The sequence below is a fragment of the Salvia miltiorrhiza genome, unplaced genomic scaffold, assembly GCF_028751815.1.
Source record: "Salvia miltiorrhiza cultivar Shanhuang (shh) unplaced genomic scaffold, IMPLAD_Smil_shh original_scaffold_266, whole genome shotgun sequence".
Classification (NCBI taxonomy): domain Eukaryota; kingdom Viridiplantae; phylum Streptophyta; class Magnoliopsida; order Lamiales; family Lamiaceae; genus Salvia; species Salvia miltiorrhiza.
The window spans coordinates 75,094-95,134 of record NW_026651513.1 but is presented as its reverse complement, the minus strand read 5'-3'; the positions used below and the strand labels follow the sequence as shown (position 1 = coordinate 95,134).

At 36.0% G+C, this 20,041-nt stretch overlaps 3 protein-coding genes across 5 annotated transcripts; all 3 read right to left on the bottom strand.

Moving 5' to 3' along the window:
* Positions 1–414: 414 nt before the first annotated feature.
* On the bottom strand, positions 415–10,032 carry LOC131003736 (lysine-specific demethylase JMJ21). 2 transcript variants are annotated; one of them, XM_057930278.1, is made up of 16 exons: positions 9,663–10,032; positions 8,584–8,694; positions 8,421–8,476; positions 8,182–8,324; positions 7,497–7,694; positions 7,207–7,406; positions 5,702–5,801; positions 5,034–5,600; positions 4,498–4,620; positions 4,019–4,099; positions 3,592–3,917; positions 3,234–3,497; positions 2,427–2,511; positions 2,102–2,315; positions 1,180–1,345; positions 415–722 (listed from the first exon to the last, which is right to left on the bottom strand). In XM_057930278.1, exons 1-16 carry the CDS (start codon positions 9,830–9,832, stop codon positions 593–595), a joined length of 2,934 nt encoding a protein of 977 aa, XP_057786261.1. In that variant the 5' UTR covers positions 9,833–10,032; the 3' UTR covers positions 415–592. The 2 variants fall into 2 exon arrangements, 1 of the variants encoding a protein (XP_057786261.1); XR_009094781.1 differs by lacking the exons at positions 415–722; positions 1,180–1,345 and having other exon boundaries at positions 2,177–2,315; positions 3,205–3,497.
* Positions 10,033–12,704: 2,672 nt separating this feature from the next.
* On the bottom strand, positions 12,705–17,018 carry LOC131003735 (uncharacterized). 2 transcript variants are annotated; one of them, XM_057930276.1, is made up of 4 exons: positions 16,712–17,018; positions 14,388–14,784; positions 13,465–13,822; positions 12,705–13,000 (listed from the first exon to the last, which is right to left on the bottom strand). In XM_057930276.1, the coding sequence occupies exons 2-4, from the start codon at positions 14,760–14,762 to the stop codon at positions 12,819–12,821; spliced, it is 915 nt and encodes a 304-aa protein (XP_057786259.1). In that variant the 5' UTR covers positions 14,763–14,784; positions 16,712–17,018; the 3' UTR covers positions 12,705–12,818. The 2 variants fall into 2 exon arrangements, with proteins under 2 accessions (XP_057786259.1, XP_057786260.1); XM_057930277.1 differs by having other exon boundaries at positions 14,388–14,781; positions 16,712–16,904.
* A 735-nt stretch (positions 17,019–17,753) lies between these two features.
* LOC131003768 (14-3-3-like protein B) lies at positions 17,754–19,525 on the bottom strand. Its single transcript, XM_057930317.1, has 4 exons — positions 18,824–19,525; positions 18,625–18,747; positions 18,408–18,524; positions 17,754–18,064 (listed from the first exon to the last, which is right to left on the bottom strand). The coding sequence occupies exons 1-4, from the start codon at positions 19,304–19,306 to the stop codon at positions 18,005–18,007; spliced, it is 783 nt and encodes a 260-aa protein (XP_057786300.1). The 5' UTR covers positions 19,307–19,525; the 3' UTR covers positions 17,754–18,004.
* Positions 19,526–20,041: the final 516 nt, after the last annotated feature.

Sequence of the window (20,041 nt, the reverse complement as noted above, 5' to 3'; positions counted from 1 at the left end):
ACTAATATAAAAAATCACTATAAACAATAATAAACAATTAATATTAATATTAATATTATGATTATTAAAATAATGTATTATGTTCTCTATCTCAATTCGTCTTGATGAACAAGATTTTATCTCAATTGTGTACGTTAGTTACATGCGAACCCCACCTGAAATAAAGAAAAAGAAATTCGAAACTTCATTTGGGATATCTAGCTTATTCTTTTGTGAACAATAGGGAGCAGGTTAAAAAAGAACATAACAGTAGAAAATTAGTTGTTTTTCATGTAAACCTTAGAAATATACTTGCTACTAAACCCAACATAAATAAGCTGGCATGCAGCCTACTTTTTCGCTTATAGTTAACCATTCCAACTTATTTATATTGTCCTTTCAATTGTAGTTAGTAATAATACTATGAAGCACGTCTCATTAAATTACACATTCCAATATCGGGATTGGGGTATTACACACTTACTGTTGTTACACGTTGTAATTCTAGTATTAAAAATCAATAAATCAGAAAAGCAGAAAATCTTCATAAAAGATAGAACAAAAGATATGGTAGAGCAAGGACAATTACTAAATGAGGTGTATATCCAATAAGCTAAATGTAACTGTTGAGATCACCCCAAACTGTCTCCTCAACCTCCTCCCATGTTGTTGCTGACTTTAATTCTTTCCAGATGCTGAAAATAGCTCCCAAGACGTTGTCATCATGCAAAATACAATAACACCTGCAAATCAAAAGGTTCAAACAAATGAAATAATGGACACCACAAGAGGGTGTTTGGCTGAGCTTATAAGCTCCTTAAAACATCTTATAATACCCAGTGTGAAGTTGGTATCATGTGGTTGCCTCTAACTTTCAGCAAACCTTCAGCCTAATTTTGAGCATCTAACTAGAAATTTAGGCAATGATATCTAAAGCTCCAACTTGAGGGATGATGCAGAAAATAGGTTATCGATAACAAATTTTCCAGAGATAATGAGCACTTATCTATTTTTGTGTATCCGCTTCTTCTAGATTCTCAGACAGTGTCATCTCTATTTGATTTAGTAATATGGAGGCCTTTAGATATCATGCAGAAAATTATTCTTGCTCTAATTTCTCCATTGTGATTTGTGAGAAATAGCAAGACATACTAAATATATGAACTTCATGAAGAACCAGTAGAATTATATTGAACTTACATTGCTCGATAAGAAAGCTGATCCAATCTGTTGCTGTTTACCACCTCCACCATGGATTTTCTCCTCTTAAATGGAAGCTTATAACTAGTGAGGAACTGTTTCAGGAGATGAGGATCTCCACGAAAAATATCAAGGTATATTGGAATCAGGTCAAGTATGGGTTCGCCTGCAGAAGGAAAGTGTCAATTTACAGAATCTGGCATAAAGCTGTGAAACTCAGTATGTAATCTACCATACTTAGCTACCACGGGTTTAAGGTGATTTCTTTCTAAGGCTTGTGTGAATAGAACAAGAAAGCTCTTGATTCTCAAAAGGTAGCTACAATACGTAAGCAAGACTGCTGATTCTTTAAGCCTATTAGTGATCTTTTTAAATGGACACATTTTTCTACATATACGGTAGTCGGTAGGACATGACTCTTTCCAAGTTAAGGATCCAAATAAAGAGGAAAGGAGACAAAAATCAACCAGATATCCAAGTGTCATTAAAAAAGCCACTTTACATTCCTAAACCATACAAGAAATTCATCCAGACCCTTCCAATCTCAGATAAGCAATAAAAAGTATAGATACTCAATTCCAATCCGCTAAGTAATCATGTGATCTGTTATTGATCCTATACAATTCTTTGTTGCAAATTCTCATTTGAGGTGATTCATTTTATAATCTTAAATAGATAAATTAAGTGCAAACCATCAATTTTTTTTCCCGATACCCTTAATGCATTTTTTATTGCATTTCAACTAAAAGTAAGTTTATGATCAAAATCTAAACTAATGTATCATGCCACAAAAAGAATACGCAGAACAGGCTTACACGTTACTAGAAAAAACAAAGAAATGAAAAAGGATGGACAAAGATGAATAAGAAGATGATTAAGAAATAAGCAAGCTAGCCACTTTAATATTTGGCAAAGAACTCACCAGCAGACAAATTACTAAAATCAAGGATGTAGCTTGGAACCCAAGAAAGCTTATGATTATTGCTGTTGTTAGATCTGCTAATATACGTGCCCTCTTCCACACAAGGCTCAGAAAGCTTTTTCTCCAATGTAGAATCTGAATAAGGCATCATGTAAATATTATCGTCCATAACATCAGAGTGTATCCAGGTGTAAGATCTGCATTCTGCCTCATGCTGCATACAAAGAGAAGAAATGTAAGTATATACAGCAATCCACAGTAGCTGCGAAAGGATAATAAGTGCGAAGGATTGGAAAATTTCTTTGAAACTGTAAATGAGAATCACCTCCAATTGATCAAATAATACATGTAAGTCACGAGGGATGTAGTCATCAACTTTCTCTATCAGTTTACTAGGTATCGGATCACCCCTGCAAGGAATAGGCGAAGAAGAAATTGTCCATCGGAATAACACTCAATCATAAACATTAAGGAAATTTAGAAGAAGACGAATGATTCTGCAGGCTCCATCTCATAGACGATGTATATAAATAAGTGTCCTGATAGAGATACGTTTGACTTTCACAACTGAGAGTTCAGAGTCATTGGACATGTCTTGACAAATAAAAGATAAAAGTTTTATTACAATTGACTGTCAATTGAGTCATATAGCACATACTGATGTCCCGAGATTTCAGGATAATGGACATCTTATCTCTAAAATGAGCTTAGCCGATTACCCTCTTTGGTTCTTAATAAGAAGGATACAAATCCACATAGAATTTAGTGTTCTCTTATCTCCTAGTTCAGACAACAATGAAACTTGTTTCTGCATATAATTTGATAGGGAAAGACGAAAAGAATTTTGGCAGACACTCGACATATTGAGGTTTAATTTTTCCATGAAGATATTCCTGCATCACTAAACAGAAGATCTTAGCAATATAAGCTCCCGCTGATATAGGGAGGAGAGCAAAATATCATATGACAACAAGAAAAAGGCTATAACCATTATGGTCTTCCCATAATAACCTTCCTGCGTGCGTGAGATATTAATACGCCTCTTAAAGAATATGCATATGACAAACAAAAAATATGCAAAATAACCAACATGCTTGCCATACATTTATAAATTACTTGAAGATGTTCATACCACTCAGCCAAGCGTCTCACAACATTCTCCCTTTTTCTGTTTAGGATGCTTATAAATAACTCCAAATCAGCTGGATGGCCAATCTTATCCAGACCATTTTCTGATAACCCACTACAACATAATGGCTGAATATGATCTTCTCTGACCATGGGAACTGAGTCATTACAAGACTGATGGGGAACAGGTAATAGGTGGAGATCATGCAGCTGCTTGCCTAGGAAACAAGCCAGATTGAGTTCATCTTCTGATGAGAGTGTATCTCTCCTGCAAATTAAACATTGTAAAAGTTGCATCTGCTGTCATAACATAGCTTTTCTCTTAGCAGCACGAAATTATACATATGAGGATATACACTTACAGTTCAGCAAACATTTTCCCCCTGCACCTTCTTGTCACAATATAGGGCCACACTGAAGAGGGTTTAGCACAATTTCCTGATTCATGCAACAGCCTTCCAGCATTTTGATATTCAAAATTCTTTTTGGCGCAGAGACCAAATGGATAATCACCTTCTTCATGCTTTATTGATGTGAAACTGGCAATCAGCTCAGGTATGCCTCTACCATCCCAGGGCAATACTCTATATGACCCATTTTCAGAAAGAAGAATCCCACTTGCTAAGACAGAAGGAATGTAATTCTTCAAGGAGTAGTTGGACTTATGTACTATACTGTAGAACTCAAGCTAAAAGGAAGAAAGGTTTCAGAGCAAGGACCAGGAGGGGACAAAAACATACACACAAAAACACACTGTTAGCCAAAAAATTTCAAGAAATGAAATCATACCTCGGTGCCTAAACAATAAAGAGAAGCTTCCAGCCCTCCTTCAGCAAATATTTTTATCACATAGTCGTCAATAAGGTACACCTATCAGAAAATTACAGCACCTGCTTCTTAGCAACTCATGTTACTCACTGAAACTCTCATATCAAAGCAAAAGCACAAGTAGTACAAGAAGCATGGCAATGTATCAAATTTGAAAGTCTACACAATGAGGAGTGGTCTCATTGTGCATAATACATCTACACATATATACCTATAGAAACATTTTCCAAAATTCTCTGTTTGCTTTTTGGTGAGGAAGGGGCAGAAGGGGCATTTTAAAAATAGACATTTTAAGCACCATTTTATTCTGGAAAAAGATATACTAGTACAAAGAATAGCGCTCCGGAAAGTTGCTTTAAAATCAAGCAAACTCAAGAGGTGGAATAAAAAAACCAGCTGTTTCTCGTGGCCCACAACAAAATAGTTAGCATAGAGCTTACAGGATTACTGCCTGTGCCAACAGGAAGTTTCTCATCAAGTGAAGGTCCTGGGAATTCATGAAAGTTGCAAATGGCTCCCACACGTTCATACCATTTTCCAGCATTTAGCGCAAGACAGGCACCCTGAGGCATGGTATAAAATAATTAGGTTCAAAAGAGGATCCAGCCAAATAAGAAAGTAATATAAACCACTAGTATCTGATATGGTTGAGAAAATCTGTATCTAACCCAGCTATCCTGTTGCTAACAATGTATGATAATTTCATTGAATGACCAAATATGAAAACTGTAAAAGGCCCACTATAAACAAAATTTGATTAAGGTTAATCAATGGATAGACTAAATTGTATTAAAACAAAGATTATCAAAATTATTAGGATAAATAACTACTACTAAGTTACTTCTACTCATGTTCCGGAATCTTGAAAATTGTTTGTAACCCACATACAAGAAACCAACCTCCGAAATCCAATAGATAAGGTGACCTAAAAGACAGCTCATCAAACAATGAATAACTGAATGAGAAAAAGCGATACCTTCCATATTAGGTCTCTAAGTTCTGGCCTTTGGACCCAAAGCTTCCATAACCAATCTCGCATTTCTCGCTGTCCTATGCAGTTACCAGAGCTCCACAGAGAACTATAATGGTCCCTCTCATTATCCAGAAACATAGTCAAGAAACTTATGTCATAAGAGTATTCTAAATCACCACCAAACCCATCACTCATAGACATGTCATTTGTACAATTCTCAGAGCACTTGTCCTCTATCCTTACCCTCTTCTCTCTCCTATTGAGGTCAAAATAGCTTGAACCATTTTCAATACACAGGGAATTCTTTTCAATATCCACAAAGCTACTGTCATCAAGAGCAAGCAACCCTGCACGGCAGATGCCTTTATGACGGTAACCAGGAGCCATGTCCAAACACACAAATTCGAAGTTTTTGGAGTTAACAAAATTTTGTGTGACTGCAATAGTTGTCTCCAAATTTAGCACACAGTGCCACCAGCCACTTGGGACATATATTGTCTCTCCAGGAAGTTGCGTGCACTCTATCGGCTTGTCATTGTCAGCAAGCAGGGGATAGAAATCCAGCCACCACTAGGGGAATTACATATTAATGGAACCATTGCTTAGAAACTGCATCAAACGTTGGGGGGCTAAAGGAAAACTAAATGATACAGAAATTTATACAGAACTACCTGCAAAGAAGATGGAGTTTCAATATTGACATCACCATCATCCTCATTTACATGCATTGTCACTCCTAAAGGAACTCTTCCTGGAGGATACAATGCCCACCTGCAGAAAATGTTATGTTATTTTTTAAACTCAGGTGTAAATTCAAGGTTAGCTAAATAGATACATTCAAACAAACCTATATGGATAACTAAATCTACCAAAGACAATGAAACTGAATTCAGGCTGGTTATCCCTTCAAAAGAAAACAGCAATGATGGATTTAGTCAATGACATATTTCTAGAGATAATGGGACTAGTATATACTAATGGAAAGTTATCCTGTCCGATGCATGCCATGAGCATAATAATCATTAATAACTAAATCAATATCATAAGGGCCATTATCATCAACTTCATAGCGGAAATATTATGTAACATTTTCCGCGATGTCAAATTAGGTTTTTAAGGTGTAAAAGAGCTTAGGAAATGGGGAATGTTCTTAGTTAATTCTGCATGAGGTTCCAAGTAATGAATTATTTGCATCATCTGTCCCCAAAAGACTTTGAGAATATGGTCAATATTCTGAGTCCCATAGTCAATCCAGTCAGTTTAAGGGACAAATGTTTTTGTTTCAGTTCCAAATCTTGCCACCTCTCATCACCCAAAATGAGAATTAAAGTCAGTTTATCTGTTCATTTTAGCATATACAACAGAACTTAGATGACCCTGGGCAGTTCATATCAATTCTCATTCTCACGAAAGATAGCATTCTCACCGGATCCTCTCTCTCTCTCTCTCTCTCTCTCTCTCTCTCTCTCTCTATATATATATATATATATATATATATATATATATATATAGGGAATGGTTTCAATGAGATCCCTCATATATGGTGAGATCTTAGATTGATTTGTAGCTATTGATTTAATGTATCCTATGGCTGATATTTATCTGGAGGGGGAAAAATTTTACATGGGTTCAAATCCTAGAGGGAGCGAAAATTTTACTAATTTTTTGAATATCGTTATTCAACACTATATACTGCCTAGTCTGCCTTATTCATCACTATATACTGGCTTATTCACTAGTCTCACATCTCACGAAAAATTGCAATCTCACTAGAACCTAACCCTATATATATATATATATATATATATATATATATATATATATATATATATATAGAGAGAGAGAGAGAGAGAGAGAAAGGTTCAATTGAGAAGCTCAAATGTGTTGAGAAGCTGAGAAGCAATCTAAAAGGTGTGAACAAGTTAGTACATTTTGATGAACATGTCAATTAATTTTTATGAACGCGCGTTTGATATGGGGTTCGATCCCTGGCGGTGGCGTGTTTTTTAACAAATTAAATAGATTCGTATGTTCATAAGTTATATTGATATGTTCAAAGAATTTATTGATATGTTCATTAATCTCATTTCCAGCTTCTCAATAGAACCTAATATATATATATATACTAGTATATTATTATTTGAATCATGGAATTTGGCATTACACAAATTCTGACCTTTTTCGACCACAGAGGAGGGTATTCCATGCGCTAGTCAGACCTGGATCAACATGCCAAGAGGCCCCAGATCTTTCAGGCCCAATAATAAGCCATCTGTAAGGTGGTCGCTGATCAGTATCCAGCACATCAAAGTAATCTTCTTGAAATATATGTGGCACACTATAATCCTTTAACAAATCTGGTGCGACTTCCCCAAACTGCAATAAGTATTATGTTTATATCAGTTATACTAATACGGTATACCAAATTCAGAAATTCAAATTGACAAACACAAGCATCGAAAATACCTTATCATCAAAAATGTAAAGAGGATCCTCATCATGTTGGATTTGCGTGTAAGAAACATAATCCTTAAATTTCATACTGACTTTCTTTGAACTTCTCTGTGATATTCTGAACTTTGTTTCTGGATACTTCATTAAAAGTTCTTCACTTGTCCATGACTTTCTTGCTGGCCAATGATCAGCCAATCCACTTATCATAACCTGTCACAAAACTAGTAATTATATCAGCACATACAAAAAGCTATGTTTTGGCAAAATCATTAATCAGCCAACAGATTAGCCAAACCAAACCAACACGATGGTACAAGGCAAGTTGTTTATTCCACAATTTACCATGATTCATAAAATATTAAAGATAAGTTTTGTTTTCAAAAGTAGCAAAACAAATATTAAGCCATACCATATGTCCCATATTATAGCTCCTAATTCCTTCTAACGTGTCAAATCAAAGTTCCGTTTATATAAAACTGCTAGGCTATTTTTCCTTAAAGTACAGTTCTCTTAAAATTATAATGAAAAAACTACTAAATCTCAGTAACTTTCTGCGTTGCGTAGACACTTTAAGTTTTCATTAGTCTCATATGAAAACCATGAGTTTAGTCAAAAGGACAGGCAACGCTGGGGCTTATGAAGTAAGTAGATTTATTCAGTTTCATTGCTATTGTGATATTATATGTTGATGATATACCGGTTTTTGACAATCATACTCCATAAGAAACTCTTCGAAGGGGATGTTCTCCTTTCTCTCCACATTACCATCATCAAAAGAGAATCCATTTAATGAAGTATGGCATCTGTACAGTCTTCTATAGAGAAACAACGAACTGAATCCTGCGTCAGGTGATACAAATATCCAAGTAAGAAATGCAGGGAAGAATCCTTGAAGAATGCCAAACTCAAAAAGAACTCCATGCAGAAATTAGATACCGTCAAATTGCAATGTTCTTCTGGAAGCTTCAATATATTTGTGTAGAAAATCTAGTCTATAATCACCATCGAACATGAAATTCGATCAATATGTCAGGTTTAACAAATATCTAAATCTAATAAAAAAATCTTCAGAGAGAGAAAGGAGGTCAAAGAAACATACTGATCCAAGGCTGTTTTCTTCCATGAGCCTTTGTACTCAATCGGACGATTTACAATGCCAAGGCACAGGCTCATCCAGAGAGGCTCCTCATTGCACAGTATGTACATCACGCTACATTCAACAACTAAATTAAAAGAAATGAACCAGACAAAGGCAGGCAGTACGAAGCTAACATAGCACAGACCATCAGATTTTTACAGCTCCAGTTAGACTCAACCAGTGGTAAATGAACAAACATAGGTCTAGCCAACTAATAAGAATGCAGTTGGACTGTATATGAATGACAGAGAACTGTATTTAGCATAACAATCCTTCAAGTAACTATCGTGATATATAAAGTAGAAAACTGAACTCAATTTCATTTTCTACACTTCTTTCTTTCTTTGGTACACAAGCATCAACTCCAACCACGTATAGCATCAAAGGAGATCTAAGTATCTACAAAACATCATTTTATTTAATACAATACCAGAATGATATCAATGTAAGGTGTCATTCCAGAAAGTTCAACCTACTAAGCAACAGTTCAACCTACTAAGCAACAACAAAATAAAGAAATGTGGCCCATCCAACTTTATCTTGGTACGAGATATTTCCCCATTCCATAGCTATGAAAGTTGGCTTTTCCAATGACCTTGAAACATTTATAGGCAAATCAGAATGTCTAAACCGTGTATAACAAGAAAACACTTCTCAAGCACATAGCAAATGTCAGTGATGTTTGCAATCTGAACCATGGCATCGTAGATTTAATTATTTACATCCGAACTAATATTCTTGCCGCTTTGCTTTCTCCCAAGACAACGCTACTGAATGTCATGTATTAGTCTAATCTGATAACTAAACCATAAAAAATGTGAATTTGTCAATCAGGTCAACTCTTGATTGTGGATAAGGCACGGTTGTATTAGAAGAACGAATCTTTCATACCAAACTGCAGCAGAATTTTGATCAATTTGCACTCAAACAAAGAGAATAAGCATTTAGGCACAGTTATTTGATTTAGCCAGCACAACTGTTGCCGCCATACGCCATCAATTCCATAATTTCAGAGCAATCGGAAGGAGGATAAGAATTACCTGCTGACGCAGGAGAGGCGAGCAACATCGTGCGGCGTAAGCCTAGTCAAGATAGCACATAAGATTTCGTCGGGGATAACGCGCAGGTCGCCGAGCGCATCTGTCCGGCGATCTTTCGCGGCAGCAACCGACCGTAATTCTCCATTAGTGTTACACGGCGCGGACTCCATTGGAACAGCGTTTAGAAGGAAGTGGATATTCGAATTCAGATATGTGGAGCATTCCTATTATTTATGCCACCGGTGATCGCGCGTTAAATTTCCTTCCCAATTTTGTTGCGGGGGAGGTTGGGGGTGGGGGAATTTCCCGGGTGCAGATTCTTTGCTTCAGCGTGGTAACAACGCGTGCACGTGGCATGGTCAACCACGCTTACACAATCCAAATTGTATTTTTTTTTTATATATATAAATAACATAATTGAATAAAAAAAATTAAAGATCGCACCTTTAAACATTAATCATCTATCGCAAAACCAACACAAACACACTCTCAAATTATTTGTTGAACTAGTATACCCTACCCCGACAACCATAAAAATTAAGAGATATTTTCAGTAAGTAATTATATATAATATTTTTGAAGAAGGCTACACAATATTTATCACTAATTGACAAAACACAAAATCTGGTCATTTTTTACGTTTTAGAACTGTTTTGCCCCTAAATAGGGCGGACTAGATTCGGATTTGCCGCGCTCCAACTCCGGCGTCGACACACGCACACATGTTTCCAACGTCCGGCGATCTGATTCTGAAGGTAAGTTTTTAATTTTTTTCATAGTTCTTCAGTTCTCAGCCTGCTTTCTTCAGCCTCTTCTTCCTTCTTAGTGTCAATATGTCATGTTCATTTAATCCTTTCATGTTTCCACTATACAAATTACAACAATGGTAGAAAATTGAAAAAAAAAAAACAATAGGAAAAATTGCAAAAAAAATCGGGTAGGCGGGTACCCTAATATCCGGGGTCGGGTACCCGCATCAGGTATTAGGGTACCAGACAGAATGCAGCGGGTCGGGATCGGGTTTCGTCTTGGCTTCAAAATCGGGGTCGGGTACCCGCTAAAATCGGGTAGGGTACCCGACCCGCCCCGAATAGACACCCCTAGCGACGGCGACGATGGCGGCGCCAGATTGAGGGAGAGGTGACCGACGGCGCCGAGGCAAATGTTGGTAGTGGATGAATTGGAATTGGGGTAGAAATTGGAAGAAGAAAGAAATTTGGGGGTAATTTTTTTTTTGACTAACAGCGATTAGTCAAACGGGCTTAATTGATCAATTTTTCGGACTTTAAGGGCCTATTTGCACACATAGTGACTATGGAGAGCAATACACTATAATGGCCTATATTATAGGGGTCTATCTGCACCTTAATTAACCCTTATAAATATGATAATTGAGTTGGTATCTGGTGAAACAAGAATTAACACCCTAAATAAAACGATAAAGAATGAGAGGATTTTACGTAGTTCGATCGAATGATCTACATCTACGGGAGATTGTCGGAGTTTTTCACTATATTTTTAGAGAGCTTATATTTACAAATTTTCTGCTGATCCAAACAGAATGAATTGAAAAGAGATCTTCCATTTACAAATAAAGATGCTATTTATATTTTACAAATAAATTCTAGTTTTAAAGGCCCATTCATTTAAGTGTTAATCAGCTGGGCCCAAGCCTCACAACAATAGTCCTATTTTCGGAGCTGATCGGTCATGTATGGGCAACGCTGATTATTTATTCCACAACAATAGTCCTATTTTGAACAACAATAGTCCTCTTCCACCATATTCCAAAAATATGCTATATTATATTATTGATTCTCTTTGAAAAAAATAAAATAAAAAATCAAAGGATATTTATTTTTTATATTATTTTAAAATATAAAGTATAAAAGTAAAAGTAAGTGATGCCATATTAATCAATTTTAATTCACTTTTATCTTTGTCTCTATTTATTTTATACAATCCTATGAATTAAATCGATCGAAATGAATCACATCGATTGGTTTTCGATCGATTTTGAAATAGTTGTCGGTCAGTTCAATTTTTTTTTTAATTTTTTTTTTATTTTTACAGTCTATTTGATTTTAGGGAATTGTGTTCGATTTTCGACTGAATATGTGTAAATTAGAAAATCCCATTCCCCCCCCCCAACCCTTTTCAGTTCAGACTACTCCCTTCTATCCTGACGATATTATTTTTGCCTCAAATTATTATCTCAATCTCAACACAAGTAGATTCCTCCAAATCTTCCAGCATATTTGAGTTTGCTATCATCTACTCTAAAAAAATGCCCTCTCAAGTCTCAATCCCTCTGCCGGCCAGCCTCCCTCCGCCCGTGCTCTACCCCACGTCGCCGCCGGCCACGCTCTGCCCTCTAGCCGCACCGTTGCTCCCTTACGCTGCCGCGCCTTCCTCCTCCCCCTGCCGCTCCTTTTTTCAAGTCGAAGTATGCACACAAGATGCAGCCAATTCAATCCGATCGACCAAAAACCGACATCTCAATGATTTAGTTTTCCGTCGGTTTATATTTTCAAAATTGACCGATCGATGCCGAACCAACTGGTGGCAGGTTCACACCCCTATGTGCGATCGTTCACACAGTGTAGACTACTTACATACTCTAATAGTCCACTTATAAGTGTCATATTAGAATAAAACACTTACAAATGTCCTATTAGGGTGCGTTCTCTTTGGTTGTAAATTTATCATGGGAAAATGAAGGATAAACAAAATTTCACCATTTAAATCATTCCTTTCTTTTCCCACATATCCTACTTGACCCTTACTAATTTCTCCCTTACTCATTTCTCATTTACACTACAAATGAAAATGAAAATGAGAAATGAGTAAGGGTCAAGTAGGATATGTGGGAAAAGAAAGGAATGATTTAAATAGTGAAATTTTATTTATCCTTCCTTTTCTCATGATAAATTTACAACCAAAGAGAATGCACCTTTAGGGTATATGAGTGATCCGTACTGTATGAACATCCGCACGAAAGAATTCTTTTTGGTGGGCAATAATTTAATATTTATATAATATCACATATAAATAGAGAATATATAAGAGATGGGCGCAAAAAATTGAACGTGAAAATATCTGATAAAAAGATAGTATCAAGGTAAAAAATATCTCATAACACGATATCTATGTTGGTTATGTTCTCTCAATTGGAAATGGACTAAGGATTCTCAACTTTATGCAAAAATCTAGCGCAACACCAGCGAACAGAAAAATCAAAAGACTTTCAGAAACATAGACCGCACCATCAAAAGCATGGGACACAATGCTGCTGGCGTCCAACTCCAACGGCGCTCCACTTTCTAGCATTGCTAGCCCTGCATCAGGAAACATAATAATGAGTAAAAAGAATATAATTGTGTTCTCCAACCATCTGTTTGTTCAAAAAATATAAGGCTTATTCTTAAATACTGTAATAGTCTAAAGCCAACTTAATTCCAAAAAAAAAAAGAGTCTAAAGCCAACTTTAGCTGACGTGCCTTCAAAAACATGCATTACACCAGTGAACCGCCTACAAACAACCTAAAATGTTTTTTAAGTACCGAAAAACCAACAAAAACTTTCTCAAGTTACCTGTGACTCGGGCTATTATGTGACTATATTTGTAATATTTTTAAATTTGGGCTAAAAAGTCCTATGGGGTTAATTCTCGGGCTATAATTTAAGAATAATGCAGAATATAATTCTATGAAAAGAAATTCTCATTAAACAGTCTTATTTTCGTATAAGCATCACTTAGCAGCAGCATATTTAGGGTAAGAGGTAAGTTTTTTACCAGTACCTTTTACAAAGCCAAATGCTGCAGATGTCCCTGCTTTTAGCTGAAAATTATCCAAGTCTCTTCTGATTGCATAGCGGAAAGTTACTCCAAATAACGCACAGCTAACAAAGGTGATAGCCAGAGGAAGTATCAGTTGGGAATTGCTCGAAACCCGGGATAAGGAGATAGGAAGTTCTGCAAGAGTGCCGATGACAGCAGATACTGACGCAGCTCTAACAGACTGCAATCTCTCCTTGTCATTGTTTGAGATTCCGGTTTCCATCTCTTTCGAAGCATAGCCGCCAGCGCCGTTCAATGATAGCTCTGCTTCTTCCACCATAGCTCTTGCTTCTGAGATTTCTTTCTGGCATTCAGCAATCTTCAATTACAAAACCAATAAGCATCCTTCAGTATATAGTATACATAATAGCTAACTTTAGAAGTATGCAGTTGCTACTATCAACAACAAGGCATGTGCTAACTCTAGGAACATGAACGTTTAAATGCATGATTTCCAAAGTAGTCGAGGTATCCCTTTTAGAAAAGAGTGAACTAATAAAATATCCATTTTGCTATTGTAAACATAAAAAATAGCCACTAGAATAAAAAAGATAAAAAGATGGCTACTCTTACAATTATACCATTATTATTATAATAATTCACAACCACAAAACTCCTTAGTTGTGAATTAACCATATTTTTCATTAACACTCAATTTAACATGTAGTTCAATTTGCTATATTATTCTTTCAGTTATTAACCATCCAAGCCCCTGATTCATTACCTGGACTTATATACGATGAATAACCACTAGACCACAATCAAGTCTATTATGTAATTTGCTCAAAGTATGAATTGGTGATGCTACTCTTTCACTACAGTCATTTCTTCAGCAATCAATAATGACAGCACTACAAATTTTCCTAACTATAAAATGATGATACCTCAGATGCCTTTGATTCAAGCTGATCAATATATTCCCTCATGATCATGGCCTCTGCTTCTTGCTTTTGAATCTCGGCGAGCTGTCTCTTGGCGATTTCAACTCTGGATGAGGCTTGTTCCAATCCTTGTAAAAGAGCCTTGTTCTCCTCTTTGTTCAAAAGTTGCTCAACTCTCTCATCCACTATACCGGACAAGATGTCCTTCAAACTGCCTTCATCGCTAGCTGGGCTGCCATTTTTACTGCATTTTACAACCAGAGCTGCTGCTGCTAATGAAGGAAACTGAGCCAATCTGGCTGAATGGACTATGTGATGGAAGCAAATTCGGGGGATCGGACATGGGTTTCTGGTGCTTGTTGTGGTGATAGTTACCATGAGGGCGATCAAATTTGTGCTGCTGATCATCAGAATGAGATACATATCAGTATTATGTTGCAGTAGCACCCACCTAATTGCTTATCTACTTTCTCTATTGTCATTCATTCTCATGCTCAAGAAAACTCGAAGAAAAATAAACATTCAGCAGATTTAGTGATTAGCTTTTACGATCTTATTTATGTTTTTTCGTCAGAGTCCAGCAAAAAGAAATGACAAACAATCAAACCACATCAATACTTAATCAAGACCATACTCATGGTAATGTGTATTACTCCTCACTATACAAAATAAATGTCATTTTGGACATTTTCAATTTTTCAAAATAAATGTCATTCTAGTTTTGTTCCTCTCTTGAATCCATTATTTACCCCTAGTAGGCAGTAGCTCACCTCTAAACTCACATTCTGCACTCTTCATTAATTACAAATTCATAATTTATTAGGGATAACCTTTGCAAAATAGAATTTCTCTAATTTGTGTGCGCAAGGCTAGAATGACATATATTTTGAATAGGAAGGAGTATCGAATTGAAGAGTATTATCAAAAGGGTGTTTGGTTGAGCATAACATTGTTTGGAAAAATAAGCTTAAAGAATAAGTTACCAAAATCATCTTACTGTTATTTTCAACATATACTCTTCTCATTTTATCTGTCCTCTCACAAATCTCTCTATAAATTATAATTTCAATTATCCAAATACTTTAATAACTTATAAGCTCTTGTTGAGACATGTAAATATTTTATAAGATGTTGGAGCTTATAAGCTGTGTAAAATAAACTTAGCCAAACACCGTCCAAATCTAGTGTAAAAAGTGACCTAAAGAATCTAATGTGACAACAAATGAAACACAATAGAAGGGGTGTTTGGCTGAGCTTATAACCTCTTTCAAACAACTTATAAGCTAAGTTCTTGAGAAGTGTTTGGTACAATAAGCCCCTAAACATCTTATAAACTGTAAAAATAAGCTCCAACAACTTATAAACTATCCAAAAAATAAGTTCTCCAACACCAACTTATTTTATCATAATCATATAAGCAACAATCCTAATGTAGTTTGTTATTTCCATTATATACCCTTCCAATTTCATCTCTATTCAGTTTTCTCTCTATAATTAGGATTTTCTCTCTTTAGCTCACAATTATCTCACTAGCTTATGAGCTCATTCATCCAAACACTTTGACAATTTATAAGCTCTTTAAAATGAACTTAGCCAAACACCCTCATGGGTGTATTAATAAGAGGTGAGGGAGGACTTAAGTCCCCACCATGCAAGCTTTTCTTTAATTCTTACAAAATCGTCAAATTATTGGTTTTTTTAGCGAATTTTTGTGCAAAAAAGCCCCTATCATCAAACCGAATCCTAGGAAAATTGTCTTTTGAAAATTTCAAAATCAAAATTTAAAAGATACAACCCCTATCAAGAACCTTTTTTTTGCATCAGCCCATGAACACCCTCATAGTACCATAACAGGCAGGAACTTCCACAACTTTTAGGAGTATATGCACATAATTGTGCTTTGAGTTCCTATAAGTACAAAATAAAAATTGAAAATAAAAGATAAAAACTCGAGTAACATTAATTCAGAGTACTAATGGAAAAGCTCTACGATATGATGAATTATTCGAAGAATCAAGATCATCTTAACCAGCAAATATACCATCCATTGAACATGAACAAAACGAATTTCACGGCTTAATCTCTCACTCATAAAGCAGCAAATGAAACCAATGTAAGCATGGGTGGGCTTAGTAAGACTGCGTTAGCATGTAGCAAGCCATACATTTCGAAAATTCAATAAAAATATCAAAATTATTCAGCTTCAATGAGAAGTAGAATAGCCTCAATTTTGAACGCAAAGCATTTGATAAACAACGATAAGACTCATGTAACTGAAAAAAAAAAAAGAAAAAAAAGGGAAAGAAATAGATTCAAAAGGAACTCACAATCCAAGCAGAGTAAGAAGGGTAAAGGAAAAAGAGAAACACAAGAGAGTAGATCCCTCAATCGGCGCCGGCGGATTACGGAGCAGATATCCGACTTTAGGCCATCTTCTTCTTCTGGCAGGAGCTTACCGATATAAGATAGAGAGCGAGTGATTTTGCAAGAGGATAAGTCACAAATTTGAATAAAGAATCAATCATTTATATACTCCATCACAATAAAATTTTATAAATTTCATTTTCGAAATATTCACAAAAATAAATTCATTTTTATTTTCCATTCTAATTTTGGATACGGATGATTAGGTGTATAATTTACTTATGAGTTATGACACCTTTCAATAAAAATTAATGTCACGAAACTTTATTATTATTTTTTTTTTTGAAACCGAAACTTTATTATTTTTGAAAAAATAATGTTTCTCCTTCTAGTTTTAAATTCTACAATTTCAATAAAAATTAATGTCCCGAAACTTTTCCCTATTACCCTATTTTTAAATCTATTTATTTAATATTATTAATTTATCAAAAAAAAATATCACATAAACTTTTTTGTTTTTGAAAGGATAATGCATGTCTATGATAAACTCCATTAATAATTAGTACTCCCTCCGTCCTAAACGAAATGTCCCATTTCTTTTCGGCACGGAGATTAAGAAATGTGTATAAAGTAGATAAAGTGAGTTGGTGAAAATTATTTAAATATTAAGTATAAAGAGAGAGTGTATTGCCAAAAAAGGAAACATGACATTTCATTTGGGACAGTCCAAAAAGAAAAACAGGACATTTCGTTTGGGACGGAAAGAGTACTAGCTAGCTGTTTTAAATTGTTTTTGAAATATTACTATTAGTGAGGATAATACAACACGTCAACCGATATAATTTACCATCAGATATGTCGTTCATCGAACAGGATTAAAACATGCCAACTATTGATTTCTATATGGTTCTTTTTGTCCTTTCTAATTAAATTAGCACACTCATAATTAAACATGCAAGAAGTAAAATAAAATAAATAAAAAAAAGACGAAAAAGCTATAGCCACTGCAGGAAGGACTCCCAGTACCCTCTCTTCGAAGTTCATCATTAGAAAAAAAACAGTTGCAGTTATGAGATACTTCATGAGAAGTTTATATATAACTTGGCATAGCCAAGAAACTAAATGACTCCTACAAACCAGAAACAGCAGCTAAAACGGAAATTTAAAGTTGTACAATAATAATGAAATAACACCAAACAAACTAGTGATCATATCAACCTCCAATGGTGATCGACACTTAATTTAGTAGGAGCTCCTCACTGCTGCTGTCCTTCTTCAGCTTTGGGGGCTTCCTTTATCTCATCAGCTCCTTCCTCCTGCACCCAACTCCAAACCACCACAGTTAAAATTCCATCTAGCTAAGGCATACATGGTGTTTGGTTGAGCTTATAAGTTCTTGAAAAATGTTTGGCAAAATAAGTTCCTAAACACCTTACAACATGTGGGAATAATCTCCAACAACTTATAAGTTCTCTACAAAATAAGTTCCTCAACCCCAAGTATTTTTTTCATAATCTTATAGGCAATAATTAGTTTACAAAAATAACCCTAATTAGTAGTTCCAACATATACTCTTTCATTCTCATTTCTTTTCAATTTTGTGTCTAGCTTATAATTAAGCTGAATTATTCAAACACCCTCAGTTAGTGAAAGTCAGACCTGCACGTCGGAGGTCCATAAAGTGAGGTTGTCGCGAAGGAGCTGCATGATCAAGGTGCTGTCTTTGTAGGACTCCTCGCCTAAGGTATCCAACTCAGCAATCGCTTCATCAAAGGCCTGATGAACAAGGCAACCATGCATGGAGCTGAATTCATATATGCTTTGATTAAACAAAATAAAAGGCCTTAATTAGTCATGTATTGATATATGTACGTACTTGTTTTGCAAGACTACAAGCGCGGTCTGGGGAGTTGAGAATCTCGTAGTAGAAAACAGAGAAGTTGAGAGCCAATCCAAGTCGGATTGGATGCGTGGGGGCCAGCTCGGTGTTAGCAATGTCCTGCGGCACAATCAAAATTCATTTTCTCATCTTGAAAATGTATAAATGTAATTAATTGGATAAGAAATATAATGACCTGAGCAGCCTTGTAAGCAGAGAGAGTGCTCTCAGCGGCCTCTTTCCTTTCAGCGCCGGTCTTGAACTCAGCCAAGTACCTGTGGTAGTCTCCCTTCATCTTGAGGTAGAAGACCTTGGAGTCGCCGGAGGAGGCGGAAGGCACGAGGCGGTCGTCGAGCATCTTGAGGATGCCGTCGCAGATGTTGCAGAGCTCCTTCTCGATCTTGGAGCGGTAGCTCTTGATGGTGGCCACGTGGTCCTCGTTTCCCTTGGACTCCTCCTTCTGCTCTATGGAGGAGATGATCCGCCACGACGCCCGCCTCGCCCCGATCACGTTCTTGTACGCCACCGACAGCAGGTTCCGCTCCTCCACGCTCAGCTCCTCCTTCTCCGGCAGCGATCCGGACACCTTCTCCATGAACTCCACCATCTCCTCGTACCTCTCGGCCTGCTCCGCCAGCTTCGCCATGTAAACGTTCTCCTCGCGCGATGCCTCCGCCATGACGTCGATCTCAGATCTGCCAAAAATATCCAACGGGGTGTGGGAAGCTACAAGTCACCATCCGCGCCAACTATAAATACAATGGAGATGAGAGGGAGAGAGGGAATTAAGGAATGTTAGAGGTCACGCTGAATATACGCTCATCATTTCCCTAGTCCTGGGGCTCATCATCCTTTCATATTTTTCTTACTTTTCTATGACAGACTAATTAATTTGTTTTATTTTTATTTTAGGACCCCGTGCAATTCATCACACATATATATACTTTACAGCTCACATAAATGAGTATAATTAATCGTATACTAGTATTTTTAACCATAAATCCTATAAGTGTGTGTGAAAATCAATCATTCATCAATCAAAAATTTGAGCACTAGATTAGTTTTTAGTTAACATCATGTAATGAGGCACCACCTTGACGTAGCCAAAACGTTGTACTTGTCGGAAATTCTAGCCATTTGAATAAAATTATGGAAATAGTAATATTTATTATCAAAAATTCAAAATACAATTTTACTTGTGTAACATTGTAAAAATACACAGTTACACACTTTTTAATCGCGAAAAGTGTGTAATAGTGTATTTTACACTGTTACACTTTTTCTCGCAATTACACACTTTTATTATTATTATTATTATTATTATTATTATTATTATTATTATTATTATTATTATTTGCAAAAAAATTTAGCAGTGTTAATACACTATATATTACATGATTTTCGTGATTATTAC

What these genes read in the sequence shown, in the direction of transcription:
- LOC131003735 (XM_057930276.1), bottom strand. Translation starts at nt 14,762, where the DNA reads ATGGTAACTATCACCACAACAAGCACCAGAAACCCATGTCCGATCCCC. An exon ending in TTGAATCAAAGGCATCTGAG is followed by an intron (nt 13,823 to 14,387) that starts GTATCATCATTT and finishes TTGTAATTGAAG; the next exon opens with ATTGCTGAATGCCAGAAAGA. An exon ending in AGCATTTGGCTTTGTAAAAG is followed by an intron (nt 13,001 to 13,464) that starts GTACTGGTAAAA and finishes TTCCTGATGCAG; the next exon opens with GGCTAGCAATGCTAGAAAGT.
- LOC131003768 (XM_057930317.1), bottom strand. Translation starts at nt 19,306, where the DNA reads ATGGCGGAGGCATCGCGCGAGGAGAACGTTTACATGGCGAAGCTGGCG. An exon ending in CTTGTAGTCTTGCAAAACAA is followed by an intron (nt 18,525 to 18,624) that starts GTACGTACATAT and finishes CTTGTTCATCAG; the next exon opens with GCCTTTGATGAAGCGATTGC. An exon ending in TATGGACCTCCGACGTGCAG is followed by an intron (nt 18,065 to 18,407) that starts GTCTGACTTTCA and finishes AGTTGGGTGCAG; the next exon opens with GAGGAAGGAGCTGATGAGAT.
- LOC131003736 (XM_057930278.1), bottom strand. Translation starts at nt 9,832, where the DNA reads ATGGAGTCCGCGCCGTGTAACACTAATGGAGAATTACGGTCGGTTGCT. An exon ending in AAGAAAACAGCCTTGGATCA is followed by an intron (nt 8,477 to 8,583) that starts GTATGTTTCTTT and finishes TGGTGATTATAG; the next exon opens with ACTAGATTTTCTACACAAAT. An exon ending in CTCCTCTGTGGTCGAAAAAG is followed by an intron (nt 5,802 to 7,206) that starts GTCAGAATTTGT and finishes CATTTTCTGCAG; the next exon opens with GTGGGCATTGTATCCTCCAG.